This window comes from Orcinus orca, chromosome 7 (assembly GCF_937001465.1).
Source record: "Orcinus orca chromosome 7, mOrcOrc1.1, whole genome shotgun sequence".
NCBI lineage: Eukaryota > Metazoa > Chordata > Mammalia > Artiodactyla > Delphinidae > Orcinus > Orcinus orca.
In genome coordinates this window covers 63,842,656-63,865,486 of record NC_064565.1, presented here as the reverse complement: position 1 = coordinate 63,865,486, position 22,831 = coordinate 63,842,656, and the positions used below count along the sequence as shown (strand labels likewise).

The 22,831-nt window shown below is 44.7% G+C and overlaps 1 protein-coding gene across 1 annotated transcript; it reads right to left on the bottom strand.

Moving 5' to 3' along the window:
• Positions 1–11,738: 11,738 nt before the first annotated feature.
• HOXD1 (homeobox D1) lies at positions 11,739–13,883 on the bottom strand. The gene is made up of 2 exons (XM_004267351.3): positions 13,157–13,883; positions 11,739–12,808 (listed from the first exon to the last, which is right to left on the bottom strand). Exons 1-2 carry the CDS (start codon positions 13,800–13,802, stop codon positions 12,474–12,476), a joined length of 981 nt encoding a protein of 326 aa, XP_004267399.1. The 5' UTR covers positions 13,803–13,883; the 3' UTR covers positions 11,739–12,473.
• Positions 13,884–22,831: the final 8,948 nt, after the last annotated feature.

Sequence of the window (22,831 nt, the reverse complement as noted above, 5' to 3'; positions counted from 1 at the left end):
CAGTCTTCTCTCTCACACAGAGCGAAACCCAGTATATGTAGTGGTAGATACATGTCCTTTTGTTTTTTAATTCAAATTTAACTGGGCATCCCATCTTTTTTCTTTTTAATTGTTTATTTATTTATTTACTTATTTATTTTCGGCTGCATTGGGTCTTCGTTGCTGCGCACGGGCTTTCTCTAGTTGCGGCGAGGGGAAGCTTCTCTTCCTTACGGTGCACGGGCTTCTCATGGCGGTGGCTTCTCTTGTTGCAGAGCATGGGTTCTAGGTGCGTGGGCTTCAGTAGTTGTGGCACATGGGCTCCGTATTTGTGGCTCGCGGGCTCTAGAGCGCAGGCTTGGTAGTTGCGGCACATGGCCTTAGGTGCTCCTTGGCATGTGGGATCTTCCCGGACCAGGGATCGAACCCATGTCCCCTACATTGGCAGGCGGATTCTTAACCACCGCACCATCAGGGAAGTCCCAAGATACATGTTCTTAATGTGCATTATTTCACTTATTTTGATTGGAGAAGGGCGCATTGAAATTTTGGGTACAGTTTAAAAAACAATAAAAGAGACCACTCATGTAACCAGGTTAAGACAGAACATTGCCAGTGAGTGCTTTAGAGCTGACTTAATCCACGACTGACTGGAAGGTGTGGGTAGACCCACAGGGGAGTTATGACAGAAGGAGCCTCAGAAAAAGGAGATACAGAGACAAACTTGTCTTACTTTTTCATTCTAACCCAAGCATGGAAGGAAGCACCTTCTAAAAGGATCAGAGTGGAGCACATGGACAACTTTCTAAAAGAAAAAATCTCTCCAGTAATTATGGTACATAAAATCAGCATAACACCAAACATAGCAAAAATGGGTGTGGTGGAGAATCCAGAGTTAGGAAGATGAGCATATTACAGTTCCTGCCCTGGAGGAGAGAGACGTGGACGCAGATCATTGCAATAACCAGCAATCCGAATACAATAAAGATGTGTATGAAGTACAGAGTGGAGCACAGAAGGGTGTGGAAACAGAAGGAATCAAAATTAATCAGACTATGAAACCAAGCAAGAAGCAATTGGTAGTGAGAGCTTTGTTATCATTTAGTCCAAAATTCCCACTTTGAGCTCAGAAAGTTCTTCGGAACCAAAAGAGACGAAGGAAAAAACCCCACTCTTCTTCTCCATTGCCAGAGTCTGTGAAGCGACTCCCAGCAAGCTCCCAGGGGAAGTTGTAGGATCCCCTTCTCCAGAGATCTCATGATCCACCCTGCAGCCTTATGTATTCAATGGGCTGCCAAAATTATTAAAGCAACTGGATGTATGCCCAACTGCCACTTCATTTTGTGCTGTGTAGACACCGTCCGCAGCATGTGAAGCTCCCCTAAAGCACTTAACGTTATTTTTGGACTCGTCTGATCTCCCTTACTCCTGAGTTTATAAGTTCCTTGAGGGCAGTGCATCACACAGGGTTCTGAGAGACAAATATTGCACCCATTCAAGCCAGTTTAAACAGAAAACAAAAAAGATTAATTTTAGTTATATCTCCAGGAGGGCCATGGAACTAGGCTTGCAGGTGGCTCCACAGGTGGCTGAGAACACCCTGAAAGTAAGTCAGGCTCAGGCCTCAGAGCTGGCATCACCACCACGGCCACTAGAATCAACCGTTCCTTTCCCTTAAGGAAAAGTGAAGGGCTGTTACGGGAAGGAAGAGTGGATACTGGGCAGTCCAGAACAACCAAACGACGGCAGCCGTTGTAGAGCAGAGGCTCCACAGAATGTTCACAATTTCAGGCAAATGGAGATATCCAACACAGTTTGAAAAACATAGGCATCTATTTTAAGTTTTCTCACACATACGTAGAGGTATCAAGTTGCTAATGAAATAAGCCAACTTCGAAATAAAACAGTGAAAGAACTAGCATTTTCTCATCATGGTTATCTAATTCCTAACTACCCTCTTAGAGGCTTAACTAGACTTGTTCTTTTGTGTGTTTATCTCACAGACCACTATGAAATTTTGTCTTTCTGCAACAGAAATGAAAGAAAGAAATTAAAGAATATTTTGGTGTTGCTCTCCAGGAAAATGCAAAGCTCATTAAAACTGTGCATTCATAGGGACTTCCCTGGTGGCGCAGTGGTTAAGAATCCACCTGCCAGTGCAGGGGACACGGGTTTGAGCCCTGGTCCGGGAAGATACCACATGCCGCAGAGCAACCAAGCCCGTGTGGAGCAACTAAGCCCGTGCTCTAGAGCCCACAAGCCACAACTACTAAGCCTGTGTGCTGCAATTACTGAAGCCTGCGCGCCTAGAGCCCGTGCTCCGCAACAAGAGAAGCTACCGCAATGAGAAGCCTGCGCACCGCAAAGAAGAGTAGCCCCCGCTCTCTGCAACTAAAGAAAGTCCGCACGCAGCAAGGAAGACCCAACGAAGCCAAAAAAAAAAAAGAATACGCATTCTTATAAAAAGTTTGTTTGTATCTTTATAAACTTGCTTTTAAAATGAAAGGCAGGGGCTTCCCTGGTGGCACACTGGTTGAGAGTCCGCCTGCCGATTCAGGGGACACGGGTTCGTGCCCCAGTCCGGGAAGATCCCACATGCCGGGGAGCGGCTGGGCCCATGAGCCATGGCCCCGGAGCCTGTGCTCCGCAACGGGAGAGGCCGGAACAGTGAGAGGCCCGCGTACTGCAAAAAAAATAATAATAAAATAAAAGCCAATATTTCTTTAGTTTTGCTTTATAAGTACGGAAAAAATGATACTCTGAAGTGTAGTTTTCCATATTTCTTGGTTCTCCATTTTCCTTAGGCTAAAGGTATTCTTATGCTAGTCATGAATTCTGCTTTTATCAGCACAATTCAGAGCTGGTTTCCAACTGGTAGGATGAAAATTGAACATATGTGACACCCAAGTACTGAATTCCCTATTGAAGAAATGAATGATAGACCTTATCTATCATTTATTTGACTCGTGTGTACACCCATGTATATTACAGACATTTTTATTTAATTATTCAGGAATTGGCACATGAGATGCATTATCTAATTCCTCTGGGGTCTTCCACCGGCAAAAATAAATGCAAAGAATGTGGCTACCAAACGCATTTTTCCCTTTTTCATATATTTTAAAGTAACGACTTTATTATCTCTACATTTAATGATTCATTATTTGAAAATTTTAAGCAATATAGAAATGTACTACAGAGAAAACAAATCAACAAAATTCTACTATGTAGAAATAATCATCATTAATATTAACATCTCTATATATACATAGATGTGAGGAATGATAGATGAACACATAGAGAGATAGTTTGGTACACAGAAATAATTTTATAAAACTGGCTACATACCATGCATATTATTTTTTAAATAAAAATATTAAATTTAACAAAAGAGAGAAACAGGTAAAACTAACAGATAACTGTTTCTTCTTCACTAAGAGAGCAGCTTCTAATAGAGCCTTCTGACATTAAGGGAAGAAAATATTTAAAAGTTTGGATTTTTTAGTGACCCAAATGTGTTTTTGAATTTTATTAAAGTGTCCCTAATACCACATAACCTTAATTAAGAAAGCTTTAAGTTAATTCTATTTGTCCTGCGTTCAAATGATAATTATGTTTTATAACTAAAATTGAAAGAGGACAGAATTGGAAAATATGAAACTGTTACTTATGAATAACCCGGGGCTAGCTTGCCTTTGTCCTTGTGATGCATACTGAGTTAGGGACAGGTATAAAGCAACACTTATATTATCTTTGATCATTCAGAATGAAGATTATTCAGTGCAGTGGTATAACAAAATATGTAACTTACAATAGCCTGTGTTTATGTGGGATGAGTTAAGGAACCTGTAACATTTTCTTATAAAATATATACATTTTCAAAATCGAGGGCCAAGGCAAAAATCACAAACCTTCGATAACAGTGGACTTAGTTCTTGGATAGTGTAAACATGTGACAAATTCCAAAGCGTCTTCAGAGGTACAAACACAGCTGCTTTTGAATTTTGCAAACGAACCATATGCTGCTAGAAAAATAGATTATTCTGATTGCATGTGGGATTTTATCTGCAGTCAAAACAGAAGAATAAATTGGGCTTTTTGTCAGGTAAACTGAAGAAAATGCAAATTGCTTTTAAAGTCAATTGAAGATGTTAGGGACAAATAGTATGCTATCTTCATCTGAATGAGAAATATTATAGTTTAATTTGTCCTTTGGAGCTCAGTTTATTTATTTACATTGAATCTATCTTTTCTACAATTCTTTCATAAGCTGATAATTTCTTTCTTGCCCCCTATAGTGAAGCCAACACAATTCATGAATTTGAAATGTAGCTCAGGTTTCAAATGGAAGAGAAGATATAAACATTTATATATGGTAGAATAATAACTCATGCAAGCAATTGAATACTAACACTATTTTGACAATTAGGTCCTAGGCATTTAGGAAAAATAAAATACTTTCTATTTATATAGGACTTTATATAAGACCTCAAAGTGTCCTTTTCGCAGCAAGTTGTTTTGTTTTGTTTTGTTGTTGTTGTTTTAGGTTAAGAGCAGGCTTTCTTAAACCCACAATGGAAATAGTTATAGGGTTATGCACAGTTGAGAAATTCACAATTCCCCACTGGCAGAGTAGGTAAAGAGAGGAATTCCTCCTTTCTGCAGTAACAAAGGAAAAAACGTGGTTGATCATATTTTAACTTTGAAGTCAACAGAACACAGCAACCAGAGTCTATTTTTAAGGATGATCCATTCAACACAGGGAGGTGTCCCAATGTAGGAAAGTCATGTAAATCAGCACTTGGTTCTAATTTATGACACCTGACCCTTAAAATACCATGCATGTCAATTCACATGTCCTTTGGATAGAGAAAAATTGAGCAGAAGTGTGATGGATTTAAGTTTTCTGCGTCGCCTGGAATGATCCAGTAAATTGAAAGCAGTGTTTAATGGCCTAATGCCCCCTTTATTTTTATTTATTTATTTATTTTGCGGTACGCCGGCTCCTCACTGTTGTGGCCTCTCCTGTTGCTGAGCACAGGCTCACGGGCCCAGCTGCTCCGCGGCATGTGGGATCTTCCCGGACCGGGGCATGAACCCGCGTCCCCTGCATCGGCAGGCAGACTCTCAACAACTGCGCCACCAGGGAAGCCCTAATGCCCCTTTTGGTTTTTATTTCCCCCAGGCTTCTTCTAAGGTCCTGGGCTCTTACTTAATTCAGAGAGTTCTCAGCCACTGCTCTCATCAGGTATCCACTAAGTGCCGTTTTACCTTAGTCTGTTAGCATGTGCCCCCAAATTTTGCTAACTTTATCAATAACCCTAGGACTTTACTTATTCTCTCCAAACTGATTCTCTGCAATTCTTGTTTTCTTCTCAATATCTCTTCAATTCTGATTGTTAATATTCTGTGCCTGGCACCCAGGAACTCAATAAATATTTGTGGTATATCTAAATTATTTCTCTCCTTTAGCCTGCATCTTTTCGTTCTGGCTGCCTATTACAACTCTCATAATTCATTCTGTGTCAGTAATTAGTGGTTGTTTATTAAGCATCAGACATTGTGCTAAGCAGTCTGCATGTATTATCTCTGTTCATCTCCAAAAGTCAATGAAGTAAGGACGTTATCATTCCCATTCTTTTTTTCTTTTTCATTTTGTTCATTGTTCCTTTTGCTGTGCAGAAGCTTTTTATTTTATTTTATTTATTCTTATTTTATTTTTATGGTTACTTTGGGGGGTTTTTAGGCCGCGCTGCGCGGCATTCGCGACCTTAGTTCCCCCACCAGGGATCGAACGTATGCCCCCTACAGTGGAAGCCTGGAATTTTAACCACTGGACTGCCAGGGAAGTCCCGTTATTATTGCCATTCTTAAGGGAGGAATGTAGAAGCTAAGTGTTACTGAGTCATCTGTCCCAGCATTTGCTCCCAAGCCTATCTGCCTCCACTCTTGCAACCACTACATTTACTTGTTTCCAGACCTTTCTTAATAAACTCCACACTAGACCTTGTTTGGTTTCAACAATCCTCCTCTAAAGGTTCTGCTCCCATAAGGTCCTCAAGTAACTGTAACTGTAGTAATTAACACAATATATTAGAAAGCCTCAAACAACAACCAAAGTGCATTATAAATTATAGTCTGAAAGGATAAAATGGATCGTTTTAGACAACATTCACACTCTTTGTTAGTTTACAATGTATTCAATCAAAAGAATGTGCCTCGAGGCACAATGAAAGATGTCTATAGTTCTCCCTCCTTCACCTGCTGGCCTGCTATTGGTATTTTATCCTGTGGTCAAGAATAGCTTGTCAAAAAAAAAAAAAAAAAAAAAAAAGAATAGCTTGTCTTCTACAGTAAATAATAAAATATAAAGAGTACTTAGCAAATAAGTGGTTATAGTGTTCTTCACCTGCTAGAAGAGGCACTTAACAAGTAGCACTGTACGCTTCATCTACTAAAACTGCATTCAACTTTCAGCAAATAGTATAGAGAGAGAACTAATGAGGGAGGGGGAAGAGGGAGACAGTGGCAGGGAGGAAGAGGGAGAAGGAAAGAGAAAGTGAACGAGAAAGAGGTCTCATAAAATGGCAGGAGGTTGTAAGTGCTGAACAAGTAATACAAACAATAAATGCTACAGAAGCTCAGAGGAGCTCACTTGAAACTTGGATGATGCAAAAAGATTTTACAGAGGTGATAGGATTTGAGCTGTGCCATAAAGGATGACATAGGATAGGCAAAGAGAAGGTGGGAGAAAATTACAAGAGAGGAATGTAATGAGAAGTGGTTCAGAGGCAGAAAAGCATAAATTGCCTTGGGGAAAGAATGAACAGTTCACACTACCTGGGGTTAAGTTTTTATGTCAGGCAATGGTATGAGATTAACATGGATGAATACAGATGTTGGGGGACTTGAGTCTCAGGCTAAAGACATTTGAGTTTCTCCCACTGACAACCAACCAGGAGCTACCAAGAATTTAAAAGTGGAACAACAGGATGGTCCAGTGGGTAAGACTCCATGCTTCCAATGCAGGGGGCCCGAGTTCGATCCCTGGTCAGGGAAGTAGATCCCGCATGGATGCCACAACTAAGAGTCCGCATGCCGCAACTGAGACCCAGTGCAGCCTAAATAAATAAATAAATATTTAAAAAAAAAACCAACAGTGGAACAACATGGTGAAGAAGTGGCCGAGGAGACTGAAGGCAAGGAGACAAGGAAGGCATCCATTGCACAGATGAATGATGATGGAGCCCGTGAAGGAAAAATGGGCAGAACTTGGTGACTAATGGAAAGCAGGAGTGAGTTGGTTATCCATATCTCTTGTCTTCAACAGAACAAAGCATTTACTTTGGAGTCCCACATATCTTCAAAGAAGACAAATTCAAAATTACTTCTTTATTCTGAAAGCTTGAAATATGGACTTAAGAACAAGGAGATTGAGAATCTGAATGTAAAGCGCTGACACCCATTTGAAGTTTCTTAGTAGACCCTAATTTATCTGTTCAGAGCAAAGTGGTAACTTCAGGGGAGGGGGCTATCACCATTGTTCATTGTTAACTTTTTTGTGCATCGAGACCCATGAGAAACATTACCCAGTTCGCACACACCACACATACATTCTAAAGCTCCGTAGGTTAACTTACCAAAGACTCAGATATTACTTCAATCAGTGCCTCTTGTGGATGCTAATCTTACAGAGCTACATTATAGTTAAATAAACTTTTCAGTAATAACCAGCAAAGGATTATGGAAGGATACTAAGATGATAAGGAAATGTAACGATCATCCAGACCAACCCCCTTCGTTTTATAGGAGAAACCGAGACCAGGGAAGTTATTTTCCCATTTAATCCGAAACTACAACTACTGCTAAAATCCAGGTCCCCTTCCTTAAGAACAGTGTTATTTTCCCAGCCCTTTTCCTCAGCCTCAGTGATTCCACCCTTCCAGGAAATGCTTAGAAGTCAGCAGTGCGGCTGTGTCATCTTTAGCTCTACAATTCTCTTCTCTTTGTATCATTGAGAAGGAAACACACCAGAAAAGGACCTCCAGGATGAGACAGAGCTCCCACTCCAAGGCAGTGAAGTAATTCATCCAGCCGGCAGTCCAGAAGAACAGAGTGGGGTTGAGATGCTCAGAGAGCAGAACAGAGCCCCAGTCTGCCATTGTTCACATTACCTACTATTTGATACACTTGAAGAGGAGCAAACAGTAATTCTGGCTCCAAGATGTCGGAGAAAAGCAATTATTGATATCATCTTACAGGCAATGGCTGGGTAGTGGGAATAGAGCAACCATTTCAGGAAGGGACAGAGATGAAGCCAGAGAAACTTAAACTTCACTAACTTGGGCCCTACCAGGTCTAGGGAGGTGCCCTAGCAATTTTGTATTTATGATTTTGAGGGTTTTTTTTTTTTCTTAAAGAGTTTCCCTCAAATTGTAGTTTAGGCTGCACAAAACCCCTAAGAATGGGATGTGCTAAACAGTCTAGAGCCCTCTAGAACTGCCTCGAAGATGTCAGTGACCTGCTTTATTAGCTATTACAAGTCCAAATGACCACTCTTTGGCTGTTCTTTATAGTTATTAAATATACCCATAAGACTATTAGAAATAGACAACATAGTGTTTAACACTTTACAATCTAAATAATAGACCTTACTTTCATACCAATATTTAGGATTTCTTTCCATTTGGCTTGAATTAAACAGTTTCTATTGAAATTATATCTCTGCGTAACAAGTATAACTTCAGAAGCAGTTACAAGTGAGATGTTAAATAGAACTATTTTGTATATTTGTTGCATGTTCAGGCCCCAGAAATATGCTGTAGAATTCAAAGCCATGAAAATCTTGATTTCTATTTAGATAGAGATTTATCATTAGTTGTGAGATACGTCCAGTATGGTTTCACTTTAAAACCACAAATAAAGTTTTAACAATGAGTATTTTTCTCGTTGAGAGGTCTGTGGTCAAGCTAAACATCTCTTAGAAGCTGATTAGGTCCTGATGTCTTCAAATTCAATATTCAGCAAATACAGAGCATTTGTTTGGAACTTCGGAGTTAATGCAACTCTCCTGAGCCTGTTCCTCTTTTCTGATGACATGATAATCAGACATAACCTCTTCTGGTCTTGGGCCTCACCTTATGTAAGATTGAGGCAGAATAAATCACATACAATTAATCTTTTGAGGATCTAGGTGACATTGCTTTTGGTTTTTACATCAGCAAGTCCTTTGTTTGCCAGTAGTCAGGAACAGTAATGAAAAGTTTTTATGTTATTAAATGCTTTATTTCTTTTTTATTTTATTTTATTTTTTTTTATTATTTTTTTTTTTTGGTACGCGGGCCTCTCACCTCTGCGGCCCCTCCCGCCGCGGAGCACAGGCTCCGGCCGCGCAGGCCCAGCCGCCACGGCCCACGGGCCCAGCCGCTCCGCGGCACGCGGGATCCTCCCGGACCGGGGCACGAACCCGTGCCCCCCGCATCCGCAGGCGGACTGTCAACCACTGCGCCACCAGGGAAGCCCCCTAAATGCTTTATTTCTTCATCCTCACTCCCAGCTATCCTGAATCCAGAAAAATAGACACATGGTCATTCTGTGAAGACAAAAGAACATTGAATAGTTCATTATATAACAGATAGAGCTGTCCACTGTGTATTCATTCTTGTAGCGAGTTGCTAGAGGGTAAATTAGCATATTTAGTTCGAAACCTTATAAAATAGAAATGGGATGGATTGTTTTAGCAATTTCACAATTTGTGTAGTAACCATCATACTTCATCGAGGATCTGACTCAAAGTAACACAAGGCTCTGAATAATGGGAAGGGGAATGTTCTACAAACATCCACATGGGCCAGGTTATCTCCAATGGTGAGATGTATTTAATAATGTCAAATATGCACTTTTCCTGTATAAATACAGTATCACTGTAATCCTAGGGGCTGCATTCTCAGAACTGAACTCTTTCTTCCAATGATAGGCCTAAAACAAAATTGGCAGAAGTCATTGAGTTGTTCCTGTAACATGTTCATTGCTGGAAGGGACCTCCAGAGGTCACCTAGTTCGTCCCAATCTCCAGCCAGGACTCTCCCTAATACTGAATATAGCTGTAGAGCGATATGCATTAAGAAAGCTTTTAAAGATCCCTGGGGTTGGTCAAAAAATAGCTAATATTGGCCTGATTCATAGAACAGCATTATACGTATGACAAAATAGCCACCTTCATCAGGGAAGACATCCATCAGGGCTAAGTGCTAGTAGTAGCTTCAAAAGGAAAAGCTTTATTTTCTCAGAGAAGAGGGTGGTAGATTAAGGAAATGACCAAGCGTGTTGGTATTTTTTTGTTTAGGTGCACTTTTGAATGCTTATCAAAAAAGAAACATTGTCTTGTCAAAGACCACTGCAGGGTAAGCCCAGAGAGAGCTGTGAGCAAGCAGATCACAAGTCTTTAACGAGTCCTTTCAAATGGCTACAGAGCTCAGAGGGGGAGCTGTTGTCTCAAACAAGATCCGATTAGCATCAAGTTAGTGAAGGGCAGATGGTGAAACACAAGAATAATATTGACAGACCTGCTTTTTAAATGATATCTTTCCCCCCTAATCAGCTGAGTTTGTTAGAGCTGATCATTTTATTTCTTCAAATCCATTCAACTGTGGGTGCAATGGACAAGAGTTTAAGTGTAACTTCAATCTTCTAAGACAATCACGACTGTTTTATAGGGAAAGTATTCCTCCACAGTTATTAAACTTCTGAATTATTGGGTTGAAGTACTACACTAGAATCTAGAAATTCAGCTAACAGGAGAGCTGAAGCTCTTAGCTGGATTATTTTGGGCCTTTAAGCCTTTCAGTTGAACTATACAGAGAATTTAAAGATAGAGCTATAGCTATCTATAAAGTGAGGGAAATGACCTGCCCTCTCCCCCAACAATTGTCCCAAGTATCCAGATGATTTTGTGTATTAACACCACAGTTTTTCAAATCATATTTGAAAAACCACAGTTGCCTTCAGGGATGGGAACTGGGGGGCTGGATGAAAATAAGGTTAGAAGTTTTTTATCACATACTTTCTTGCCAACTTTCCAATTTTCTGCCTGTACTTCTTCCAAAGAATTCATTTGAAAATATATCATTTTTTAAAAAACAGAAAGGCACCCCTGTGCTCTTACAAGGCTAGACAGTCCGGGTTACAGGAAGTGGAAAGCTGCGACTACTGGCCTCTCCCATCCTCCTTTGTAATTCTTGACTTTGGAAATGGGAATTCAGCCACTGAGATATTTTGATGTGCAGCTACCTTTCTCAGAACACTAACCAACTAACAAAGTCTTCAAGTTGTCTCTCCTCTTCCTTTTGTGAGAGCAGGAGAGAAAAAGACAAGGAGATCTCTCTGCAGTGTCCCCTTGGCTATACAACATTCCCACAGTGGACATCTAAACTTAATGTGCAGTCTACATATTCACCATAAAACTAGGGCACTTAAGGTAAGGAAATACTTCCATAATTACTTGGATATTGGGCAGAGTAGAGTTTTTTCTCCCTTAAACGGCTCAGATAATCGTCCCTAACTAGTTCACATACACAGCCTTTAAGAAGTGTTGTTTTTTAAAGTTATCAGCCTAACAAATTCCCATAGCTGAATCAAGAAATTCCAAACAGCAGAAACTGAATCAGCTTTAAAGAAAGATAATCAAAACATAAGAGTGTAAGGAAAAGCAAAAGGTAGCACGTTCTGTTTTTTATTACAAAAAAAAGTTCAAACCCTTTACATGCTATGACATTAAATGTCATATATGAGTTCACTACAAGCAAACCTCTTAAAATATATACATACTGTATATATTTACATTCAAGTTTGAGTAACTGGTGTCAAGGTATAGTTCAGGATCTTTACCCACCCTGCGGATTTGTTCAGCTACTAACTAAACAGAGATTGTATCTTCACTCAGGCACATGGAGAGGTAGAAACTGCTTTTTAAAAAAAAAAAAAAAAAACCTGTAGTGCAAACGTGAAGATCATTGCTGAAGCAGCTTATACATCAAGGAGGCCCTAACTATAACTAGCTTTGGTCATCTCTAGAAGCTGAATACATGTAGTCTTGTCTTTTAAATTAAAACCAGATAAAACTTTGGGTAGATGCTCTTCTGAGCACATCAAGGTGTTGGTTGAGCTCAGCAAGGAATGCTCTGCCACTCTGCACCGAGAATTGCACATGACTAAGTTAGGCAACATAGCAGCAGGGCTGGGCGGGCGGCTGGGCTCCTTTTCCCTGATAAGACACAATTAATACACAGATCGGTGGCTTTAGAGACTTCAAATTAACATCTGGACACCCACAGCTCCGAACTCAGAAGCCACCAGGATACTTCCTCTCCCAAGTGAAACCTCTTATTATTTCTGCCCTGCCCACCTCCATCCTAAACTGAGCTAATAAGTCCAGATAGGGGTGGGGTGGCCTGTAAGTTCTACAGGCCACAGTTCCTCAGCCTCGTGACTAAGGCTCATGAAGGTTCTTGGGCCTGAGAAGGGCTCCCCAGGTTCTTGCCAGACTTGGTGGGGCTCGTTCCTGAGAGGGGAAGTTGGAGGGAAGTCACGGTGGTGGCCAAGGGCAGAAGCCCTTCTCGTTCCCTTTTTTTCTGTTTCATCCTGCGGTTCTGGAACCAGATTTTGACTTGGGTGTCATTCAGCTGCAGTGAGTTGGCTATCTCGATTCGTCGGGCCCGAGTTAAGTACTTATTGAAATGAAACTCCTTCTCTAGTTCTGTTAGTTGCTTAGTGCTGAAATTCGTGCGGATCGCGCTGGACGAGTTGGCGGCTCCATACTTGGCAAATTTGCCTGCAACGTAAAGACAGGGAATCAGCGGGGCGAGAACACGCGGAGACGAGGCTCGGGAGAGCTTTGGGGCCACATTAGAATCAAAGTCACTCTTGGGTCTCCGAACACAGTTGTGCCAGGAGAAAAGCTTCACCGAGTGCTCCTTCCCGCAATTTTCTCAACGCCTGGCACTCGGGGCACGCTCAATGGAATTCGCCTGCTTTAATGATGCCTCGGACCGCGTTTCCCCCATAAAACCCAAACCGCCGTCCAGAGGGACAGCTACAGCACGCCCCCGGCGCAATTACGCGAGGCAGGCTCCGTCCCCAACGCCAGTGGCGTCCGTCCATCCAAGGCCCAAGCACTTACTTTTTTTCGGGGCGTTCCTCTTCACTTTCATCCACTCGAACGTGCTGAAGGCGGCGGGGAGGCCGGAGGAAGGGGACGCAGAATTGGGGTAGACGCCGGGTGCGGCGGACGCGGTCTGGAAGGCCCCGGAGTGGCCGTCGGCCGGCTCTTTGAGACACGCCGGGAAGGGGGCGGGCTCGCCGAAGGCCGCGTAGTCCACCTGGCTGCTGAGGAGGAAGGAGCCGCCGCCCGAGAAGACGGCCGAGGTGGCGTAGTGGACGTGCGCCCCGCCGTCGTCGGCCGGCCGCCCGAGCGCGCACGGGAAGTCGTACGGGGGCCCGGGCCCCGGGAGACCGTAGTCCGCGCCGCCAGTCGCGGCAGGTGCCGTGCCCGGCTCGTAGGTCCCCTCCAGGGGGCACGGGGCGTACGCGGGCGCGGCCGGGGGCGGCGCGGGAGGCTGCGCCGGAGCAGCCGGGGGCGAGGGCGCCGCTCGGGCCGCGGCCAGGGGCAGGCAGCTCACGAAGGCGCCGTCGCCTCTGCCTATGGGGAAGGCGGGCTGCAGGACCACTGGCCGAGCGTCGGCGCGGCACAACTTGGGCGCAAAGCTCAGCACGTCGCCGCCGCCCCTGCCGCTGCCGCACGACACGTAGTCCAGGTAGGAACTCATGGTTCCGGTCCACCCCACCTGAGCGCACCGGCCGCGCCCAGGTGCGGGGCCCGCAGGACCGCCGCGGTCGGCGCCGCTCCGCCTTCCCTCTCTAGCCGAACTACCCTCGCCGAGCCATGGCAAGCCAGCCGGGGGTAAGTAGAGGCCTAATATAGGGGCGGGGTGGCCACGTGGCGCCGGCCGGCCAATGGGCGCCGTCTCAGCACGGCCTGGGTCCCGACTGGCGCGCCGCTGCACGCGCCTGCCCGGCCGTCAACTTTGCCAACCGGCGGGTGGCCGCCGACCAGCGCCCTACCCCGGCCCGGCGGAGAGGCGCCCTGGCCTGGGGCTGCGTGGGGAAGGGCGGGGCGAGAGCGCGGGACGCCTGCTTCCCGGACAGGTATTGGACCAGGTGGGGGCAGAAAGGCAGGACTGGCCGCTCGGGTGAGGACAAGAGGATGGAGAGGGTGTGAGCTCGTTCTTCTGCATCGTGGGTGGCTAGTCTCTCGGGTGTGAAGGGTGGGCGCCGCGGTGTGGAAAGTGTTAAAAGGCCATCGGGGACCGCTCCTAGCCTCCTCCTGGGAAGGTAAAATTATTCCTCTTCCCTTTTTCTCTGAGCCCTTAAGCGCTTTCAGTGTTCTTGGCACTCCTCCTAATCTCTCTCCTAAACCTTGAGTAGACGTTTAATTTTCCCTCTTTTCCCTCTCGCCCCGATTCTGGGGACTAAATTTTATGCTGTAGGTGCTGTGTAGCAGGGGCGGCACAAACTCTTCACTTTTAAGCTAGATTTTTCACGTTATTTCGCAGCTTCTTCGATTGCTTCCATTTGTGGCGGCATGATAAGGGCGAGTATTGGAGTCCAGGGGTTTGATTTGGACAGAAGAAAGTTTCTGCCTTGTGGGACGTTTAGCAGATTCTCCCCCTCTGACTAGGTTGTAAAATAAAGAAACTGCCCTTGGAGTGGAACGCTCGTTGTGCTGCTCTCTGGGCGGTTGGCACACGCACCGTTGCTGCGCACGGTTTCTCCGAGGCGCTTTGGCTTCAGGGAGCAAAGGCTTCCCAGGGACCGGTCAGATCTCAGAGGTTTGGAGAGCCTTGTACCTCGAAGCAATTAAAGCTTCTGTTCCATCAGATAAGTGCTGCGTCGTCTCTTGCGAGTGAAATCTGAGGTCTCACAATGTTAATGGACTCACGTCTTTCCCTTGATAATATGGTTTTGTTTACTGAGTGTAGAGAGACGGGAAATAAAAGTGCAATTGGCACAGGAAATGAAAAGTAGAATGGTTACAAAGACAAGCTTTACATGGATAAACCTTCCAACTTCCTTGAACATTTTTTTAAATGTTTCCCTCTTTGGGGCTCCAGGACAAATAACAAATTAAATAAATAAATGTTATTTACACACAGCGGTAATGAAAGAGGGTGGTTTCCTAAAACTCTGTGTGAATAGAGAGTCTACTTTTGGCTTATTCAAGTGCCCTTGAGGACTTGATCTATTACAGCCTCTAAGTTATGGTGACCGAGGTTTTATTATTGTTTTACTGATCCACTTGTCATGAAAGAGCGATTGAGCCCTTGCCTAAAATTCCAGTCTGAGGAAGTCTGGAAAATAGGAGCTTTTACAGTCCAGGGAGCCAGTTCCTTACAGGGATGTGAACTTGTGAATAAACAGAGCCACACCAAAAGTGTTACCAGTGTTGAGGCTGAAGTTGAGCCAGGATGGGGGAGGGTTGAGCCTGGAGGGGAGAGGGTAGGTAGAGGGTAGACAGCTAGGAATGAGCACAAAGCTAAAGAGGTCGAGGATTCCTGCACTGCTGAAGTTCTTGGATTTAATTGGGAAATAAAATCCTGGGCTGGAAGATAGCCCTTCAAACTTGACATTGCTACTTCAGTTCTCTCCTGTAGCCAGTCCCACAACAAAGGTCCTAAATAGGTTTGTTTTTTTTAATAGTTTTTAAAAAGAGAAAAAGGCTCTTCTCTAGCACCTTGGTTGGGAAATGATAGAGCTCTTCAGAGCTAGCTCAGGCGTCACATATAGATGCATTTCTTCACTGTCCTCCTTCTGTGCCCTTCTGCAAAAGTATCAGCAGGTCAGGTGCTGCTGAGTTCACAATGCCCCCTCATCCCCCCACTGGCTAGACTTTAATTTTTACCAGTTTTTACCAGCACAATGTCTCAGCTCTCACACTCTTGTCTCAAAACTATAAGACCCCGCTCTCAAATGGTACTCATCTGATCACAGCTTCTAGGTCCAGAGGCCCCAAGGGGTCAAGAAGGAAGGGTGGCCTTGTAAACGTCTCTAGAGAAAGACACCAGCTGGCAGAAACCCGGATGTAGGACAGGAAACCCAGCCTGATTGTTTGGCAAATCTGACCGAAACCTAGCAAATTAAGGGCCTTTTCTCTAAGGTTTCAGGAAAAACAGGCAGCCTAGGTGCCTTGGCAACCTTCATTGCAACAAAGACCAGGTTTTTAATGCTAAGCGTTTGGAGCAAAGGTTGGGTCCTTCATGTCACAGTTGAGCATTGACTTTAGTGCACCAGTGAGCTGTGCACACTATTTCCCCAAAGAGAAATTTTGGAGATTGAGCTTTTGCTGAGAGAAGAGAATGTCCTGAAAGGGACATCTAAAATTAATCATCTAAAAATTAGATTTTAAAAATCGTGCTATTTTAACAACTGTGGGTGAGGGTGGGTGGGTGGGGTGTTCAGTATGTGTTCAGACCCAGTAGCAGTTCCCTGATAACTGCAGGCAGAGAGCTACATTCTGTTCCTCCTTCTCTCTACTCCCTTTCGTCTCCCAGCCTTTGGCATATGCTACACCTTGGGGCTCAGAGTGGCCACATCTCCACTCCTGGGCTGGTTCTTGACTTACTCAGTATGAAAGTCAAGACTCTGATCATCTCAGACTCAGATTCAATAAACATTTGCCAAGGACCTACTGTGTAAGAACTTTTTTGTTAGGGGAAGGTTAGGCTGAGAAAAAAGATATTCTCAAACCAAAGGAACAAGGGATTCATTTCTGGCACATGTTAGCTATACTATAAATCTACTCTAGGAAAATCTGAATCTATAATTTTCTAAGGAGATGTTGGAAGATATTATTGGGGCAATTGTGTGTATAAAGATACGAATATAGGATATTTTTGGTAACTTTAAAGTTTGTCTCCTAGAAGTTCACAGAGTATGGAAGAAATGTCTTACTGATTTTATTGCTTGTTCGAGTCATGGATTCTTGAGGGTCACTTACCCTGCTGGGTCTTGGTGCTGTGAGTTCTCAGCAGGAGGTGACAGCCTAGGGGCCTGATTGCCAGGTTGTGTTTGATGTAGGAATGCTTTGAAATCTGTCCCATCGTACTCACCACAGCAGTCACCCCCTAACCACCCCCCAGGACTACCTTTCTCTCCCACTCAAACAACAGTCTTCTTTTCTGCAGACAGAAGTGATGGAGGGTGGCAGTCTGGTCTTCTGTGTGTTTACAGTTGTTCCTAAGAAGCCTCTTACAATCCCTCTCCACAAGCCCCACTGTGTTATCCCTTGGAGATGCTTGAGCACATGCAAACTCTTGGCTCCGCAGCCCCAAAGGACAGAAAGGCTCTTGCTTGTTGGGATAAAAAGGAGGGTTCTTTTCTCTTAAGCAAGATTTGCAGCTCTCTGCAGCATCCTTCTATCCGAAGGTAGAGGTAGGGATGAACGGGATCCTAAAGACAGGAATTCAAAACCTGTCTGAAGTCTGATAACGTGACCCTCCCTGAAGAAAACAGTTTAGTGTGCTGTGCCTTTCCCTAGAGTTTTGTGAAAGACTTGTGGGTCAAGCCCGTGTCTGGCACACAGGAGGCATTCGAAAAACGTTTGTTGGCATATGGACACCAAGAGGGGAAAGCGGGGGTGGGGGGGAGTGGCGGTGGGGGGGAAGAATTGGGAGACTCGGATTGACATATATACGCTAATATGTATAAAATAGATAACTAATAAGAACCTGCTGTATAAAATAAATAAATAAAATTCAAAGGGGAAAAAAAGAAACGTTTGTTAGGCAGAAATAAAAATGGACAGAATGGTGTGTCTTCACCATGACCAATATTGGCTAAAGGATATCCTTAGATTATTGGCTCCCGGCACCACTCCAGGTGGGTAGGAATCACCAGAGAAGCTTGTTTAAATGTGCAGGTTCCTCAGCCTCCCCTGCATCCCCACTGAGCTTCTAATCTACTAGGTCTGGCTCAGGAGTCTTTCTTTTTAATAAGCCTGTTGGGTGATTCTAAAGCAGTGTTCTTCGGAACCACACTTTGAAAATTTCTGCTTTAGGAGCGGGGGTGGGGGGGCAGTGTGGGGAGAGAGGGGTGATTCTTGACCAGCAAGTGAGAGTTCATGGCTAAATGGAGCAGGATTATACCTGAAAAGTGTCCAGAAGCCTGTTGGGTAGTAGGGGCAGAGAGGTCAATGTCAAGGTCAAACTTAAGTCTGGCTGGGCTGAAGTTCCAGAAAATATCCTTAAAAGGTAGTCAGTAGGAATGTCTCAAGTTTTGCTGACAAAATAGTGCTTTGAAGAGACCCAGCTTACTTCTTGCCACTTCCCTAACTTGGCTTTGAGAATGCCAGTGGGGTAGGAAGTGAAAGAAAGGATTTGTCTCTCCCAATCCCTTCAGAGAAAGATGAGTGGCTCTGAGGCAATGGGAAGAAGGAAGGAGTAGGAATGGGGGTCTCAAGAGAGAGGAGCCAACTCTCATTTCCTTCCATGTCTCCCAGATTGCCTGGAATGAGCACTTGAGCCCTCAGGATCCAGAGGGGGCCAACCGTCCCTTGGCCTAAGGTGTGACTCTCACTCTGGCTAGAGATTGACCTTTAGCAGCATAAGATGTCAATGCTAGGAGACCCCTTAGAGATAAGCGACATCAAACCCCTCATTTTAGTGGGGAAGTTACTTTATTTACTCAGACTTTAAAAGACAAAGCCATCCTTCAAAAGATGAGGGAACAAGCTTGGGTCTCCTGAATCCCCACAGTGTGCAAAGAGGACGGAGTCAGGCAGCCCGTCCTGTGCACAGTGGTGGCCTCCACGCTGAGCAACAGAGTAGTGTTCAAGGACACCACACGGCCAGTGGGGCTGACTGGGAGGCCTGCATCCCTCCCTTTGCCATTTGTTTGCTAAACCTGTGCCCCAGACTTCTGAGGCGCCACCTTGAGCTGCTCCTGCGAGAAAGGGCAGAACTGAGCCCGGGTCCTCACACCCTCCACCAAGCAAAGGTAAAGGATCCCCTCATTTCCTGTTCAGTTTGATCAGCATCAGGGCCCTGGAGACAAAACAAGAGGCGTCCCTAGATTAATGTAGCTGGATAGGCAAGTACAAATAAGGACATGTGTGAACACACATAGGTACACCCAGGTCAATTATACTGATCTTTTTTTTTTTTTTGCTCCTTTATCTTTATAAAGGGTATTAAGTTTGAATTTACATGGTTCAAGATTCAAGGGTACAAAATGGTGTGCAGTGAAAGCCCTTCTCCCACCCCTGTCCCCAGCCACCTAGTTCCCCTTCACATGGACAACAATTTTCCGAGTTTCTTCACCACTTTTATGAGTATATCTTTCCAGAAATACTTTATACCTTTACAATTATAGACAAATATATATTTGGTTATAGATACATCTCCCCGCATTTTTCCACAAATGATAACATATTACAAGACCCTTCTGCACCATGCTTTTCCCCCTATTATATCTTGAAGATCATTTCATACAGAACTTTCTACTTTATTTTTACAATTTTATGCTGTTCTATTGTATGCATCTACCACAACTTATTTAGCCAGTCCCTTATTAATGGGCATTTATTTTCATTTTGGTATTAGAAACACATGTTCAAATTTTTGCCTATTGGAAAAATTCCTAGACATGAAATTACTTAGTCTAATGTATGTACACTGGCAATTTTGATATATATTGCTAAATTGATCTCTTTAGAAGTGAATCAATTTATACTTCTACCAGCAGCATATGAAAATTCGTGTTTCCCCACACCTTTGACAAGTCAGTGGGATATTAAACTTTTTTTTTATTTTTGCCAATCTGATCAATGAAAAATAATACCTTTTACTTACCCTTATAGCATCTCCAAAAATGTCATTCTTCCTTATCGTATTTTATCCTCTTATAATTTTACTTTACAAACGCTAATACTGACATAGAAAAAAGATAAACAATTTACTGTAGTCACATCCAATGTAAATGGCCAAAGTCAGATGTTCAGCACTCTTTCCTATACTACACTGTGCCATAAGGAAGCCTAAGGAGGTTCAAAGAGCATTCCCTGAAAGACACATGGTATTAAAAAAACCACAGAAGCTTTGACATCTGCTAAGAGCCCTCTCCTTTAGTGGTCTGATACCAAGACCACATTTCTGCATGTTCCCCTGGAGAGTACCCTCTGGAAGCTGAGGGACTCTGATTAGCAATCTGATCTGACCTAGCCCTAAGCATTAGGTTGGATTCAATATCTGGGAAGCAGTAGGGTGTTGTTTTTAATTTCCCTGAGACATTTCTCACTGGCCACCCAGGATCTAAGTATTGATCATCATGGTGTGGGTAAGAGGACGTTTTCCCTAAGTTTTAGCATTATATAGGACACTCACTTGGACCTGGTAAAGATAATACCTAAGTGTGGGAGTACACACACACACATGCACACACGCACACTGCTCTAATGATAAACTTACAAAGTAGATGTCTTTATTGACTGTTTTATTGATGATGAAACTGAAGGCCAGAAAGATTCAGTGAATTTCTTAGGGTCACACAGTGTATCAGTTAGCAAAGCAGAAACAAATGTACAGAGACCTAAACCTGAACTCATTCATTTCCCCTATGGAGTCTTCTCTTCCCCCTCCACTGTTCGTTTTGGTGGATGACCTGACTACCCCCTCAGGCGTCAGAATCGAAACCTAGGGATTAATAACCACAACTCCTCTTTCACTGATCCGATTGATCACCAAGTCCTGTGAATTCTTCCTCCTAAATGCTCTCCTCTTCATCCGTATTCAGTTTCTTCCTCTCTAGGCTTGATGATGGCAGCAGCCTCCTCCTTTGTTCTTCTTGCTTGCTATCTCTCCTTTGTCCCCTCAGACATAGTATCCCCAAGAGTCAGCTTTCCAAATATAGATAATAGGTAACCACATGTCCCAGCTTAAAACCTTCAGTGGCTCTCCCTTGCCTACACATTAAGTCCAGACGCCTTTCCATGGCCCTTACACAACCTCTCTTGTCCAGCCAGATGCCCCACTCCAGCTCCTATCCTTGTTCTAGGTCCACACCTTGCTCTTTCTTCCCTCCCTGCTTTTGTATGTGCTGCTCTCTCCACCTGGTATGTCCCTCCTTCCTGGGCCTAAAAAAACTCCTGTACTTCAGGGACCCAAATTCACCTCTTCTGAGAAGCCTTTTTTGACACGACGATACTGTTAGTGGAGCCTTTATTCCAGGAACATTTTGGCCACACCTATGTTATAGCATCTGTCACACTGTCTTAGGATTAATTCTTTTTCTCCCCCCAGTAGATCGAAGGGCGTACACATCAATTTTGTATCCCAGAGCCCAGCACAGTGCACATAGGAGCTGTTCAGTAGCTATTGGTGAAGGGAGAGAGGACTCTGAACCAAGGACAAGAGTATTTTAATTGTATTTTAATTGCTTGAGAAGTTCAGGACCCTGTGCAAGGCTTAATGCTTCAGTTTATATCTTTCTGAGGAAAATGGCAGTAGACCATTCCTCCAGAGCAAGTTTTTTCCACCCAAGAGGACGGTGAGAGAGAAGAGGGCTGAGGGGAGGGAGAGAAATCTGGGACTTTCTATCCTTCAGGGGCTCTTTCCTATGGGCTGAGGCAAACACATTAACTTGAGAAACTTCTCATCTGTTGTCACTTAGAACAAAGGTTAAAGAGAGGGTAGCCCAGAACTCTCTTAGAACTTATTACAGAGAGGACAACAGGTACCGCTCAAGAGGGGGTACAAGGCCCGGGCTACCCGCTCATCCAGGCCTTCCTGCTGTGAACAGCTGTAAGACTTGAAGCCTGCCCCCGCCCCGCCCCCACCGCTTGTAGTCTCCTCCTTCACGGTGTTTCAAAAATGAACCCAAAAGAGCCAAAGCAGAAATACTGCAATCCTTCCCTCACACCATAAAAGAGAGAAGAGACATATCATTGTGGTTAGTGTTCTAAATGTATTTTTATGGTTATTTTAAATGGCATTCAAGTTTAGTTCCAAGTTCAATAGAGGTCTCATCCTGCTTCCTCCCACACAAATAGTCCTGCAGGTGAATGAGAGAACGAAACTAGTTCAGCGTCTCCCCTAATTCTGATCCCTCGGGACATCGTGTATAAAACTCTTAAATAAAAGTGTATGCAAGAACCTTCCGACCCACTGAGATTTTTCTTGTCCTGCCTTCAGAGATGGATTTGTCCCTTTCTGGGGGGACAGCAGCGTTGAAGGGGGTCGGGGGGGGGGCGGTGGGAGGTGCGTGGGAGGCGGGGCTGGGAGGCGTTGGGGGCCGGGCAGTTGGGGGGCCTGCGCGCCCTGCGTGCTCCGCGGGCTGGGCTGGCGGGCGGCCGCGCGGCCGCGGTGCCCTCGGGCCTCGCGCGGCAGAGCGCGTGGCGGCGGGTCGCGCCCTCAGCGCTCAGCCTGCGTGCCTGTGTCTCCTCCGCTTGCGGTTTCTGGTCGGATCCCAGCTGGCCCGGACTTGCTCCGAAGTAGGAGGGACCGCTGTCGAGCGAAAAGTGCACACCGGTGATTGATGAACTCTTAATAGGACTAACCTCTCCCGCCCCCACCCTAGACACACACGCAGAGCAGGCCTTCACCCCCGCCCCTCCCCCGGCCTCCCCGCGGGCCAGGGGGACGCGGTCGCCAGCCGGTTGGGTGATTAACTCACCGTTTGTCTCTCAGAAAGTGTTCCAGGTGGATCAGGAACACCCACCCGCCCGCCGCTCCGCGCCGCGCCGCCTCCGGGAGACGGGATCGAGCGTGCGTCACATGGCGCGGGCCGAGCCGGCCTTTGTGCAGCG